Source organism: Euleptes europaea, chromosome 12 (genome assembly GCF_029931775.1).
Source record: "Euleptes europaea isolate rEulEur1 chromosome 12, rEulEur1.hap1, whole genome shotgun sequence".
Classification (NCBI taxonomy): domain Eukaryota; kingdom Metazoa; phylum Chordata; class Lepidosauria; order Squamata; family Sphaerodactylidae; genus Euleptes; species Euleptes europaea.
In genome coordinates, this window is record NC_079323.1 from 55,494,614 (window position 1) to 55,509,201 (window position 14,588).

At 41.2% G+C, this 14,588-nt stretch overlaps 1 protein-coding gene across 1 annotated transcript in view; it reads right to left on the minus strand.

Moving 5' to 3' along the window:
- The window catches only part of ADAMTS5 (ADAM metallopeptidase with thrombospondin type 1 motif 5), a 67,332-nt gene that overhangs the window by 17,745 nt on the left and 34,999 nt on the right, over positions 1 to 14,588 (minus strand). Inside the window, exon 3 of the mRNA XM_056858394.1 lies at positions 2,333 to 2,500. Within this exon, the coding sequence (XP_056714372.1) occupies positions 2,333 to 2,500 (168 nt within the window). The remainder of the gene's footprint in view (positions 1 to 2,332; positions 2,501 to 14,588) is intronic.

Consider the following 14,588-nt stretch of genomic DNA (forward strand, 5'->3'; position numbering starts at 1 on the left):
ACACCCTGAATGTTTGCATGTGCATCTTTCCAATGGGGCAAGTAATACACCCTATGTGTCATTTCACAACAGGAAAGCTGCATATGGGGGGGGGGGAAGGCCCATCCCCTCAGAATCAGGTGCTGCTAAACGGAGTTTCCATGGTGAACTTCCAACTGCCATATGGCTGCAAGTTCCCACCATGTAGGGATTTCAGCCTCCAGGTGGGACTTGGGGATCCCCTGGAATTACAGCTCATCTCCAGACTACAGAGATCAGTTCTCCTGCAGAAAATGGATGCTTTGGAGAGTGGACTCTATGGCACTGTACCCACTGATATCTCTGTCTTCCCCAGGCTCCATCCCCAAATTTTCAGGAGTTTCCCAACCTGGATCTGGCAACCCTACCACAGTGGCCATGTGAAAAACATCATGCTCAGGCCTTTCGAGGCACGAAGAATTCACACAGCTAACGTAACATCACTATGCCTGTGTAACTAGAAGTGACTCAGTATAAGGAATGTAGTAATAATCCTATCCTCATCCAATCTATGCAACTCAAGGGCTTGGATCCACTAGCATTGCACCATTTTCCATTGTAGAAGCAGCCCCCCCCCCATTGCACAGTGTGTTCCTTTGGCCCTAGGGACTTCTACTTACACAAGGCCAATGTCTCTGGTGTGTGTGAAGTGCTGTCAAGTCACAGCCGACTTATGGCAACCCTGAAGGGTTTTGAAGGCAAGAGACGTTCAGAGGTGGTTTGCCATTGCCTGCCTCTGCATGGGCCGAGAGAGTTCTAGAGAACTGTGACTGGCCCAAGGTCACTCCAGCAAACTTCATGTGGAGGACTGGGGAATTGAACCCCATTCTCCAGATTAGAGTCCACTGTTCTTAACCACTATACCATACTGGCTCTCTAATAAGCTAAAAAGGAGAATCAAGGCTTAGGATCCAAATCAAGGGTAAGATTGTAACTAGTTTATGTTAGCACCATTACATTAATACTATATTGTACCACAGCAATATAGAAATAATATAGGGAAAAATGTGTTATAATTGTGTTATAATTGCCTAACAAAAGAGCAGAATGTTCGTTATCAATGCACAAGAACGGGACAAACTGTCTGACTGCAGACAGCACTGAAAGAATCCCACACAACTGTGCTTTTAAAAAGTTCTGCATGCATAAAGTATGTTTTTCATCCATAAGTATTTCTGTTGCCATAACGACTGGATCCATTTGTTCAGTTAGGTCACTTTTATCTAAGCATTCTGGAATTTGAACTGGTTACTTAAGAGCTGCAATTGCTTTCAGAACACAGTGAAGAATTTTAAGAGTATTTTGTTGTTCTTAAGGAGAAGGTGGTAAAGAATATTGGAAAGTAATGTTAGCTAAATAAATTGAGCTAACTGTTCTTTGAATCAGAGGCCTTCCGTCCTCTGATATATGAAGATATGAAGAGTCTGTTGGTGAAATGTCTACTTAACCCTTGGACATCCATAAACAAGTCATGTTACTCCACAAAGTTATTTAATTGTAAACTGGAGAAAACAGTAGCACACTTCACTTGGTTTCTGTATGATACGGATTATAAAGCACTCTGTTGTAAAATGCTGTGCTGTGCATACTAATATTACTTCATCATCTATTGCCTCTACTATTACTACTACTTATTACTGCTTACTACCTACTGCTGCTATTACTACTACTATCTACTGCTCACTGCTAATCAATATTACCATTATAATTGTTCATCTATTATAAATGTTCATGCTATTGTTCTTCGTTTGATAGGGTCAACTCAACGCTAAGTGCTGTGGTACAGTATTTAGTACAGTGGGAGCCTAACAAGGCAGATTCTGTGGTTATCACATGAACACATGAACTGCCCTATACTGAATCAGACCCTTGGTCCATCAAAATCAGTATTGTCTACTCAGACCAGCAGCGGCTCTCCAGGGTCTCAAAGTAGAAGTCTTTCATATCACCAACTTGTCTGGTCCCTTTAACTGGAGATGCTGCTGGGGATTGAACCTGGGACCTTCTGCACGCCAAGCAGATGCTCTGCCACTGAGCCCTTGTTGGGTCATCCTGGCACCCAGCACCATGCTAGGCAAAAGTCTCCACAAACACATCCAGAAGAGTCAGAACACCCCAATCTAGACACCCCCAAAAAAGATGTAAACTCACTTTCTCTCACTATCAAGCAGTACCAAAAATGTGGAAGGAGTGTGAAAGTAACTACAATTAACACAATAAACAAATTAAGTTTCTATTTTAAAACACTTTTAAAGTCCAAGAGGTATATATATAACTTTCAGCATGATATCCAGTGCCAAGTTTTTTTACATACCATGGCCGTCATCCAGAAATTCTGTTATTGTTGCTGATGTGCATTTAGACCATGGTTTGGAAGCATCAATACTTGTTAAGATGGAAGACATAAGTCGCTTATCTTCCATGGAACCAAAATTCTCCTCACAGAATTTGGAGTCGTCGTGGGAAAGTCCAAGAAGGTGACCTGTAATGAGGCATATGTACATTTAAAGAAAAATAAATGAAATGTTTCAGATTTAAAAAGTCATTATGCAAAAAGTCTGTCATCAGCTTTTTAGACATTTGCAGTAAGCGATGAAGTATGTTTTTAATGCATTAGTCTGTAACAGTGCTGGAAGAATCCTGAATACCAGCTAGTAGACTCCACCTCCTCCATATTGCACAGTCGCAACAGGACCTATAAATCAGCACTCCCATATATTATCCTATATGACCCTGAATATAAACGGTTAAAAATGGAGAGTAAGAGCAAATAAGATGTCTATATCAGAAGTGCTTGTTTACTATACATATTGGAAGGCTGAAGAAACTAAGCAAAGTGATATGCCACAGGGAAAGCAATGCCATCTCCCCAAGGCAGTAGCTAATTAGACCCGGGAACAAGTCCTTCCAGACCACAATGCCTTTACAAATTAATAAATTAGGATATGAAACCTGTCCATAGATCACAACATATATGCAACGACAGACCGTAACAATCTGACATGGACATACATTGTTGCCTGTACATGATGACAAACAAGTTTTGCCAAGCATCGCCAACAACAACATAATTTTGGTCTTGGTACCTTGTTCCCAATTCAATTTTAGATTCTGATGTGTGAATTTTGGTCTTGGTACCATGTTTCCAATTCTATTTTAGATACTGATCCATGAATCCTCATCCATAGCCCATTTCTAGCAGTGGTTGTCTCTGATAAACTAGAGGAAAGAATAAATACTGGCAGACTGTACAGTGTGGGTGACGGTGAATCTTTCTTTTCAAATCTGGTAGCAAATCAAATTACTAGATTCAAAGTTTCAATCTTCATGAATTAGATTTATTTGCTGTTAATGTTGATATAGGTATTACTAACCTAACTCATTCTAAAGAAATACTTCAGCCCATAATACTATTCAGCTCAGGAAAGAGAAAGAAGGCCAGCTTTTGAATTATTGCCTTACAAATGGCATGTCCCATTGCCAATGGATCAGGAAACACAAGGTATGGAATACTGTCTTCTACAAAAAGGTGAATCTCCACACAATGTTCCCGTTTGCCATGTCCATTCCATTCTCTTGTTATCAATGGGAAAGCTTGCCCTCTCCACCCGTTCATAGCATTCTTTCTTCTGAAACACAGCTTTTGCAACAACTAAAACAATCAGCCATCCAAAGTGGTACAAATTTGGGTTCAGAGAGTGAAAGTTTTAGACTGAAGCAAACACAAATATTGAAAGACATATATATTATCAAGATTATTGTATGAATAGTTTATTAAACTTTTTGAGCTCAGAACCCATCTTCTAAATATAATGTACCTTCTGCCCCTCACTATGTTCCACATGCTCACATGAAGACATCCTTGCACTTCATATACATGTGGCCAACTGCTGCATGCTAGGATCTGTTGTCTGAAGCACTAATCAAACAGGGACATTAGATAAAAAATAGGAAAAACACACCTCCTCCTCTTCATAAATGCCCTCATGGGGAAAGTCATTAAGCAAAGTAGTGTGTGGGTTATGTGCCATCACTTCTGACTTATGGCAACCCTGTGAATTAATGATGTCCCAAATGTCCTACCATTGAAAGGCTTGCTCCGTCTCCTGTGGTAGTCATATTGTGGTGATGCTCACCACTCCAAACATATGTCAGAATCCAAAGGTGCCTGCAGGCTCAAAAAGGTTTGTGACCTCTGACTTAGGAACACAGAACCGTGGGCCAGATTCATACTCCAACAGAATGATTTATAGCAGTTCTAACCAGAGGAATCTCTGTAATCTTCTTCCTCTGTAATCAGTTGCTGCCAAAAACTTTAAAAGGCCATCCTGAAACAAAGGATGCCTTTGGGAAATATAAAGTCAATGCTCACTTTGCCTGTCTTGACTCCAATATCATCCCAGGGTGTGCCTCAAAATCATAGAATGAGCAGCGCCAGGATGTACTCAGAGATTTAAAGCAGCTCTGGGCGGATGGCACTCAACACATTACTGAATTCTGAATCAACTGAGCTCATGTTATGTCCATTTGCAAGTTCACTATGATGATACCTTACAGAAGTGTTGGTAAAGAACATCCACACAATAATTTCACTGTAGTTCAAACCAGGGAGTATGGATAGAGTCTCTGGAAAACAGGGGCCTGAACCAAGTTACAGATACAGATTGCAGACTTTGTTATTATGGGGTTGCCTGCCTCCAGGTGGGACTTGAAGATCTCTCAGAATTATAACTGATCTCCAGACTACAGAGATCAGTTCTGGAGAAAATGGCTGCTTTGGAGGGTGGATTCTATAGCATTATACCCTGCTGGGTATAATGCTATATGGCGTTATGCGGCCTCCTGAGCCGTTTCGGCAGCCTCCTGAGCCTTTTAGGTGGCGTATCACGTCTACATTTTCCCCACACATGTGGTAAAACCAAGCAACTGAAAAGGGATTCTGTGTACAGTATACACGTGATTTTTATTTGTATGTGCACTGAGGAATTCTTTCATTCTATGTATGTATAACTGAATTTGCAATTTAAACCCCACATTTATCTAAATACTAGTCCCCAGTTTTATTTTTAAACTGTGTGAGCAAAACAGATGTGTGTATGTACATAAAGGATGTACGCAGGTTCACGGTAACATGTGAACAGGACTACAGTGTTGGTGTTCTGCCAAATACCCAAGAAGAAATTCAGTGAGGTGCAGAAGGGTCTGTGCAGCTTTCATGACAGTAGTTGGTCTGTGACAGCATAGTAGTGCTATATTTATTAGCTGTCCACACTTTCAGTTTAGCACATAGCCCTTGCTATATCACATTTCTAGCATTGTTATGGGGAGGGGAGGTTCTCCCCCCCCAAAAAATTCACTTTTTCAGATCCAGCTATTGATTCCTCTTCTCTCTTTTTCTTTCAAAAGAGGGATTTCTCTCCCATTTCTCTTTGATTTCTCTTTGAAGAAGGGTGGTGCTCTAGCAGGAGGATAGGAAGGTTTGGGAAGACATTGCCTGCCTCTGAAATCCAATTCAAAGTGGAAAAAAAACCCTTCCTGCTCCTCCTCCCTTCAAATGTGTCTTTAATAAAAAATAAATCGATTAGAAATTCATGAAATTCATGAAAATCAGAAAAAGAAACCAACTGCTGGATTTCAGGCAGAAATTGGGTGAAGAAATAAGGGAACTTCTGTTAAGAAGGCTACATTCCATGTAACTGTTCAATTCATGATACTGTTTGAAACCCCAGTGCATACTGGCCCACTGACCCTCGCCATGTCAAGGTAATGTGCACCTATCATGTATAGAATTAAACTTCTTGCATGTCATTACTAATGCTACTTTTTAAGCAAATGTGCTGGTGTACAAAGGTTTTACCTTGTGATGCACAGAACTGGTCCCCCCCCCCGCCCCGCATAGGCAGGGATCCCCCATACAGAATTTTCTATTGTTTTTACAGCAGTTACCACATGAAGAAGAAGAGTTGGTTTTTATACCCTGCTATTCTCTACCTTTAAGGAGTCTCAGAGTGACTTACAATCAGCTTCCCTTCCCCTCCCCACAACAGACACCTTGTAAAATAGGTGGGGCTGAGAGAGTTCAGAGGGAACTGTGACTAGCCCAAGGTCACCCAGCAGGCTTCATGTGTAGGAGTGGGGAAACAAACCCGGTTCTCCAGAGTGTGCCATTCCTAACCACTATGCCATGCTGGCTCATGCCCAACAATTGTAAAAGTTCAGGCAGCTACCTTCTGGACAGGCTCCCAGGAGCTACTGATGGAGCATCAGATTGACTGAATCAATATAGATCGCACGTCTCAGTTTACTGGAATGTTTCTTCTAGTAAATATCATTAACATTAAAAGCATAATGAAATCTTCTCACAACTTGCATTGTGTTCAGTAGCATCTTGTACTTCTGTAGAATCAGGCTGAGATAACTTTTTATTTTATTTTAAGAAAGCTTCCCTTTAAAAAGATGGCTTTACTGAGAATGAGTGAGTGGACCATCTGATGGTTTATGTCATCTTATTAATGCTGATGTTTCCAAGTGAGTGGAAAATGACATACAATTTTTGCAGTGGGGTTATGTTTACACTGCAGCAATGCTCCAAGTGGTAAAAGAAAAATGAGAGGAAATGCATGGTTTCCTCCTTGCATCCATTGTGCCAAATTCACTTACACCACTTTAGCAGCAAGATGATAAACAGAAACGTATCCTTGGGAATCCTCTTACCTCAGTGGGGCTTACCTAAGTGTGCATCTGTTATTACCATTCATATCAAATGATACCACCTAAGCCATTTAGGCCCTCTGTAGATCAAAGACTGTGTTTTCCACTATGTCCTACCACACTTATGCAGTCAGACAATGGTTGCCCCAAGGGAATAATCTTGATATATTATCAAATATAGATAATGAAGGCATACAAGAGAACAATTTTTCTAGTTATTCCCCAGTTATTTAAAAACCCAAGTACATTTTGGAGTTCACATGCCTTCCAGAAATGATACAAAAATATTTCTTTTTTTAGGCAGGCAAGTGAAATACAAATATGCATGTCAAAGTATTTATGTAGGACCATACATAAATACTCTAGGTGGGGCTGTTGGGATTTCAAAGCAATGAATGGTGGTGTCAGTCATTTTCTGATATCCAACAGAAACTGCTGTAACATTCTGACATGAAGGTCAGCCCAAATGTATGTACAGGCACCCAGAGTTCCTTCTTCATATACTGGTGCTTTAACTACCAACTTGGGCTACTGTTGTGCAGATGGGCATAGGATTGCATCAGGAATTTTGAAAACACTTTCCTGAGAGGCAGTGGCTACACTCCACACAACAATTACTCCAGGGCAGTTCCCAAATAGTCCATTAAGACCTCCCCATTAGAGGCAGAATGTTGAAAATTATTTTGGAAACAGTATCCATTGCAACCAGCCCGATTTACTTCCAAATAAATGTACTTAGGATCAAAAACTAAGGCCATTTATGCATGGGAGTTGTTAAAGTCAAGTTTAATAAGAGATAAAGTTCAAAAGCTCTTACCTAATAATGAATCTTTTGTTTAGGCCTGCTAAAGCACCCACCAATTCAACTAAGGTGTCTCTTGTGGGGAGAGGAAGGGAAGGAGATTGTAAGGTGGTTTGATTCTCCTTAAAATATAAAGGAAGTCAGCATATAAAAACCAAGTCTTCCTCCTCCTCCTCCTCCTCCTCTCCTCCTCACATCATGATCACAACAATCTCTACATTTTCCAGGTTATTTGAGTAGCATGCAAACAGCTTGAGCCTGCCTGCTGGGTAATAGCTGTACCTGTGCAGGCACAGAAATGTGAAACTTTCCCTCAACCCTCTTGTGCACTGCTGTGCAGCGCCACTTATTGTCTCAATAAATAATAAAATGCAGAAGTTCATGAGGAAAGCCTTTAATGCTTATTGACTGTGAATCTATTGGATGCTGGGCTTTTCTGGACACTTGACTTCTAAATATTTTAGCAGTTGATCCACAAACATGGGAATCAGTTTGGGCATGGTTCTTCCTCGTGTTTGGTGTGTTTGCTATGGTACAACTCCGAAGTAGGGTTATCAACTCTGGGTTCAGAAATTCCTGGAGATTAGGGGTGGGTAGAGCTTGTGAAGAGCAGGGTTTCAGGAGTGAGGGGGCTCAGCAGAGATATGATGATGACATAGAGTCTGCCCAACAAAACTCCCCCATTTTCTCCAGGGAAAATGACCTTCATAGTCTGGAGATCATTTGTAATTCTGGAGAAATGTAGTCTCTACCTGGAGATTGGCAACTCTACTCAAAAGTCATTTATTGCGGTCATATCCAGCCCTCAACAGGGGAAGGGCCTACAACACTTCCAGGTGGTACCAGACTATGGTTGCCACCTAAAAAGTTCCAAAAGGAGAGCTGATACAATTCTTTGTACAAAAATGACAGTGAACTGCACTTAGAGAAGCACAGTGCACCAGATATAGAAGGTCATATTTAGGAATGGTTCTTCCTCACACCTGCCTTCATTTTTCATTTTCACCGTTGTGGAGTCCGTGTATTTTCTTCCACATATGCCTTAAGTAATCATGATTTTCAAGGGAGAGTGCTGCCATCATCGTTGGCATCTCAGCATCTTCCCTTTTTCCCACATGCATGTATCTATATAGTGATGTCATGGCTGCGTTTTTTTAAAAACAAAGACACTCAAATATTGATATATCAACAGTCTGCTGTAATGATAGGTCAAACAGGTTCACTGAATTCCCAGCTTTCATTTTTAAAAAAGTAAGTCTCTATCCCCCTCCCTTGTGGAGATATTCCCTTTTCCTAATATCTCTCTGAGGGAAAGGGAATTTTAATGAAAGGTGGGAATTCAGAGAACCTGCTTTACCTATTATTACAGCAGAATATCAATATTTGAGTGCTTTTTAAAAAATGAAATGACTTGTCTTCAGGGGGAGGACAATTGGAGACTTAATTTGTGTGTAGGGTACAGAGGTCAAAGATGGTATATTTGCCTGGCAATCATAATTGCCACAAATATTTCAGCGTGCCTTCTTTTCTTTAAGTAAATAACTCTTGTTACCACTGAACCCCTTTAAGTACCCTACCCAGTAACAGTTCCTAAAAGAGTGTATATTGGGAGTGGTATTGAAGTGCCCCTACTTGTTGGTTGCCAAAGATACATGGCAATTGCCTAAATGTATTTCTGCAAACTGTATTGAGTCTCTTAAGTCACAGAATGTACTGGTAACATTAGTAAAAAATATTTTTCTCCATATTTACATGTAAAGCACAGGATTCGTGTAATTCAGTATCCAGGAAGGCAATCTAAATTGAGCAGAAATGGTTGCAGAAAAATATGAGTACTTGAAAATTATTATATTTTGTTCTGTATTATGAGAATATTTCAGTCACTATGTAAACTGGATCAGTGGACAGAAGCAGTGACATAACTTGCTAAGAATGCCGTCTTGTTTACTCAAGAAAGCATAGCTCACATGAAGCATCTGTTTTTCAGTGCAGTCATGCCTTTCCTCTAATTTTCCAGCTGGAATAACCAAGGTAGAAGGAGGTCAAATTTCTGGCCATGGTTAAGTGATATGTCAGCAACTTGCATGTCAGCAGAGTTCAGGGTCTGATCCTCCTGACTTTTATGTACTACTCAAAAGATCATCTATGCAGTAACTCATTTATTTGATCAGCAGAGCATTTAATGTGCTTCTTGCAGGCTACATTAAATAATGCCTTTTTGTTAGGAGGTGTACTCTTCTAATCATTTACACAAGCACAGACACAAGCAGTATATGACCTTCAGGATAGTGACATGCAAAATATGGCCTTTTCAAAACGACTAGAGGTGGTAGTGTTTTTTAACCATTGTGCTTTTCCTGAACTGAAGGCTGAAAAATTAAAGATCTTTCCTGGAAAATTCAAAAGAAATTGCACTGATAATCTGTGGTCAGATAGTTTCGAACCCCCCGCCCCTCCTTGAGCCTGATCCATGTATGTTTCCAGGAAGTAAGCCCAACTGTGTTCACTCTGCTTACTCCTTGGTAAGTGTACATCCATGGGATTGCTGTCTCTCTTACCCTTTGCAGGTCCCCCCACCCATATATTAGACAGTCTCCAGCCTTGGTCACAAATTACAGGGAACACATGCACAAACTGTGTTCAGTGTTCACTTCTGATTTTTCTTTATATGTGAATTAAGTAATTCTCAGATTACCTTCAACACATACACTGCTGAATGTGTGATTCAAACCCTTCATTTATCCTGGTCCTGGTCCCTAGTTTCATTTGTAAAGTGAACAACTGTTGGCCTTTTCTTACAAACAGATATATGCAAGTTCCCTGTAATATGTGGACAGAGATTCTTTGGCTAGTCCAAGCCAAAAAAAAAGGAAGACATACAGGGAAACCAGAAAGACAAGTCTCAATTCCCTATGCACACTATGCAGATGCAACCCTCCCCAAAGTGTCAGCTCTCCTTGTAATTCTTCCAGGGATAACGAGAATGACAGAGTTTGATACTAAGCTTCAAAGTAGTTCAGTGGCATATCTAAAAACTAGTGTTATGTTACAAAAAAGAAAAGTGTCACAAAAAAGTGAAAAATTTGTCATCCACACAGCTATGAAGATATTCACACAGTTAGCAAACTTTCCCAGAGTCTAACATTGAGCTGTTTCAACCCTACTTACTTTCGGTTAGCAAATAAAATAATAAAGACTAACATCCATAGGGGAGGGTGTCAACATATGTCAAAGTTATGCCTAGTCTGCAGTTTGCTAAACAGATCATACTGATCAGAGTGACAGCTAAGTCATGTGATGAGACTGGTCTGATCCAGTTTGTACAGCCAGGAATGGGGATTTCCAGAATGACTCATCTCAGGTGAACTGTGATTGGTCATGAATGTGTATATAAGTCTGTATAGTGAATGTGAGTTACCTATTGCCTGAACTATATATGCTGGCGAAGCACTTTGATGCTCAGAGCTGTGAATGTTAACAGCCAAAGGACTCTGTGTAGATATTGTAAATAAACTGTACATAGCAGAACTGCGTGGTGTGAAGTTGCTACCAGGTAAACTCCTGAAGTCCAGACAAGCTGTGCGCGACAGGGTTATCGGCCCAGATAGACTGCGCTGAGAGCTGGAGGTTCTATTGGAGTTGGTGAGCTACTGCCGTGAGTTGCTGCTGTGAGCGGTTTGGATGTCTACAGAGGCCAGCGACGCTGAGGACCTTGATGTACAGTCTGCAGACGGGTCAGTTGTTTCTGACAAAGAGTCGGAGGAGGAACCAGGGGAAGATAATCAGCTACTGCCGGTGAGAGAAGATATAATGGCACAAGCTGTTTCTGCCCTGCTGGTTGATAAACTGACCGCAGATAACTATGCCGTGTGGTCTCTGCGAATGGAGCATTATCTTAAGCGTGAGTCATTGTGGACGTATGTGGATTCTCCCCCACAAGCTCCCACGCCTGAGGAAAGTTTAAAAGACCAGAAGGCATTGGCCACGTTGATATTAAGTGTTGCTGATGACCAGTTGGTGCATGTGGCGGGACAGGGGTCAGCTAAAGATGCCTGGAATAGCCTCAAGGCTGTATATGTGCAAGACACAGCTGGATCTCTTATTTCCCTCATGAGAAGGATGTATAGAAAGACTATGGAGCCAAATGAGAGTGTCAGAGCTCATTTGAACACCTTAGCCACGTATTTTCAACTGCTGGCTCAGAGGGGAAAGCAGATTTCTGACCAGGACCAGGTGTTTATAATTTTAAGTTCCCTGACGGAGCGTTTCGACCCACTTATCTCAGCCCTTGAATCTGTGGATGCAGCAACGTTATCTCTGCAATACCTCACAGGGAGGTTATTATCAGAGGAGACGAGATATATGCAACGGGAGTTGGCAGCCGGCCAGACCGGGAGCTGTGCCAAGCAAGAGATAAGGAAGGATACAAGCCTCAGCTGTGAAGCAAGTAAGCCTATACCAGTGGCGTTACGTGTAAAGAGATGTTTCAGATGTGGGAAAGAGGGACACATTCAAAGGTTTTGCCCTGCTGCAAGAAAATACAGAGAAGGAAAAAAGACTCAAGTTGTGACCAAACAGCAAGCTACGCTGGTGAGAGTGAGTCCAGACTCCCTGAATGACTCTTGGATAATTGACTGAGGAGCTTCACAAATATTTGTGAGGGAGGAAAGACTACTAATGAACTCACATCAATCGGCGTTAGGTCATGTAAGTTTGGCAGATGGACGTTCTGCAACTGTTTCCTGTGAAGGAAGTGTAATGTTTGGAAGTTTAAACCATACATTCAATGATGTGCTTTGTATACCCTCTCTTGAGAAAAACTTATTAAGTATTAGTGCACTAGATTCTGCTGGATTCAGTGTGACTTTCAGAAATAAGTGCTGTAATATTCTCAAAGGTGATAAAATTATGGCAGTGGGGAAATTGAAAGATAATGTGTATGTGCTAGAGAACATGGCAGGTAAAGCACAAACAGTGTTAAATAAAAACCCACACCATAAATGTATACATTTGCTACATAGAAAACTTGGCCATGTGGGTTGGGGTACCTTGAATAAAACTCTTGCCATGCTGGGCAAAGAGAAGGTTGAAGGGTGCAAAACATATTTGGATTGTGATGTGTGCAAGCAAAGTAAATCTAAAGCACACCCAGTTGCACCAAGGAGTGACAGAGTAACAAAAACCCCTCTATATCTTATTCATAGTGATCTGGTAGGCCCTTTCCCAGACAGTATATCTAAAAGAAAATATCTTCTTCTTTTGATAGATGATGCCACAAGGTTCACATGGGTGTATCCCATAGCAAAGAAGTCAGAGGTGTGTGATACTATAAAGATGTGGGCTAACAATGTGCAAAGGCAATTGGGGCATAAAATTTGTAAGTTCCAAAGTGATTTTGGGGGCGAGTACATGTCTGGTGAAATGGCTCATTGGTTTAAGACTCAAGGTATTGAACACAGAATTGCAAATGTATCTATGAGTCAGGAAAATGGTGTTGCAGAGAGAAAGGCAGGAGTACTGCAAACTATGATAAAATCAATGCTACTTGATGCTGGATTGCCAAAAATGTTCTGGGCAGAAGCGGCAAAAAATGCTTGTTATATTTCAAATAGAATTTGGACAAGTGCCACAGATAACATTCCATACAAGGCTTTGTATGGGAAAGATCCCAGTTTGGATCATATCAGGATATTTGGCAGTAAAGCATGGGTTAATATACCACTGAAACAACGGAGGAAAGGTGGTGAAAGAGCAAAGAAGTTGACATTCCTGGGGTATCAGACAGGAATGAAATCTTACCGTTTTGTAAATAACCAGAATGCATTAAGTTTCAGTCGTTCAGCTTCATTCTGTGAGGATGCTAATTGGCCTAAGATACATGCAAACCAATTACCATCCACAGTATTGTTACCTATGAATGATGATTCTGATAACATGCCAGAGGTGAAACAGGAGGTGCAGTCACCAATACATGCAGACTCTGAGAGTGTGCAAAGTGCAGATCAGAGAGCAGTACCAAGAGTGTCCTCTAGATCTACAAAAGGTGTTCCACCTCAAAGGTATGGTGTAACTGCTAACCATGTGTTTGTGAAAGTTCCAACTGATTACAATGATGTGTTAAGTTTAGCCTCAGAAGAGAGAAATGCTTGGCTGCAAGCCATGGAGGCGGAATATAACTCATTGGTGTCAAATGAAGTATTTTCCTTATCTGAATTGCCAGCAGATAAGAAAACTCTGAGTTGCCGTTGGTTGTACAGACTCAAAACCTTGCCAAATGGAAATGTTAAATATAAGGCAAGATTAGTTGCAAGGGGATTTACGCAGGTGGTTGGACAGGAAACATCTAGGCCCAATTAAGAATTACCTAGGGGGGCAAGTCTCCAGAAATGAGAATGGTTGGTTTGAACTAAGCCAGGAGACTGAAATGTTTGAATACTGAAAGGTTTCAATACTTAAAGAAATGGCTGTGTTTAACAAACGTTTGACTAGGGAGGCGTGTCAACATATGTCAAAGTTATGCCTAGTCTGCAGTTTGCTAAACAGATCATACTGATCAGAGTGACAGCTAAGTCATGTGATGAGACTGGTCTGATCCAGTTTGTACAGCCAGGAATGGGGATTTCCAGAATGACTCATCTCAGGTGAACTGTGATTGGTCATGAATGTGTATATAAGTCTGTATAGTGAATGTGAGTTACCTATTGCCTGAACTATATATGCTGGCGAAGCACTTTGATGCTCAGAGCTGTGAATGTTAACAGCCAAAGGACTCTGTGTAGATATTGTAAATAAACTGTACATAGCAGAACTGCGTGGTGTGAAGTTGCTACCAGGTAAACTCCTGAAGTCCAGACAAGCTGTGCGCGACAGAGGGAAGGCAGCATGGTATAATAGCCCAGTCTCGTCAGATCTTGGAAGGGTCAGTACTCGTAAGTAAGACCTCCAAGGAAGACTCTGCAGAGGAAGGCAATGGCATACCACCTCTTCTTCTCACTTGCCTTGAAAGCCCCTTGCTGAGGTCTTTATTTGTTGCAAGCTAAGCAGGGTCTATTCTTGG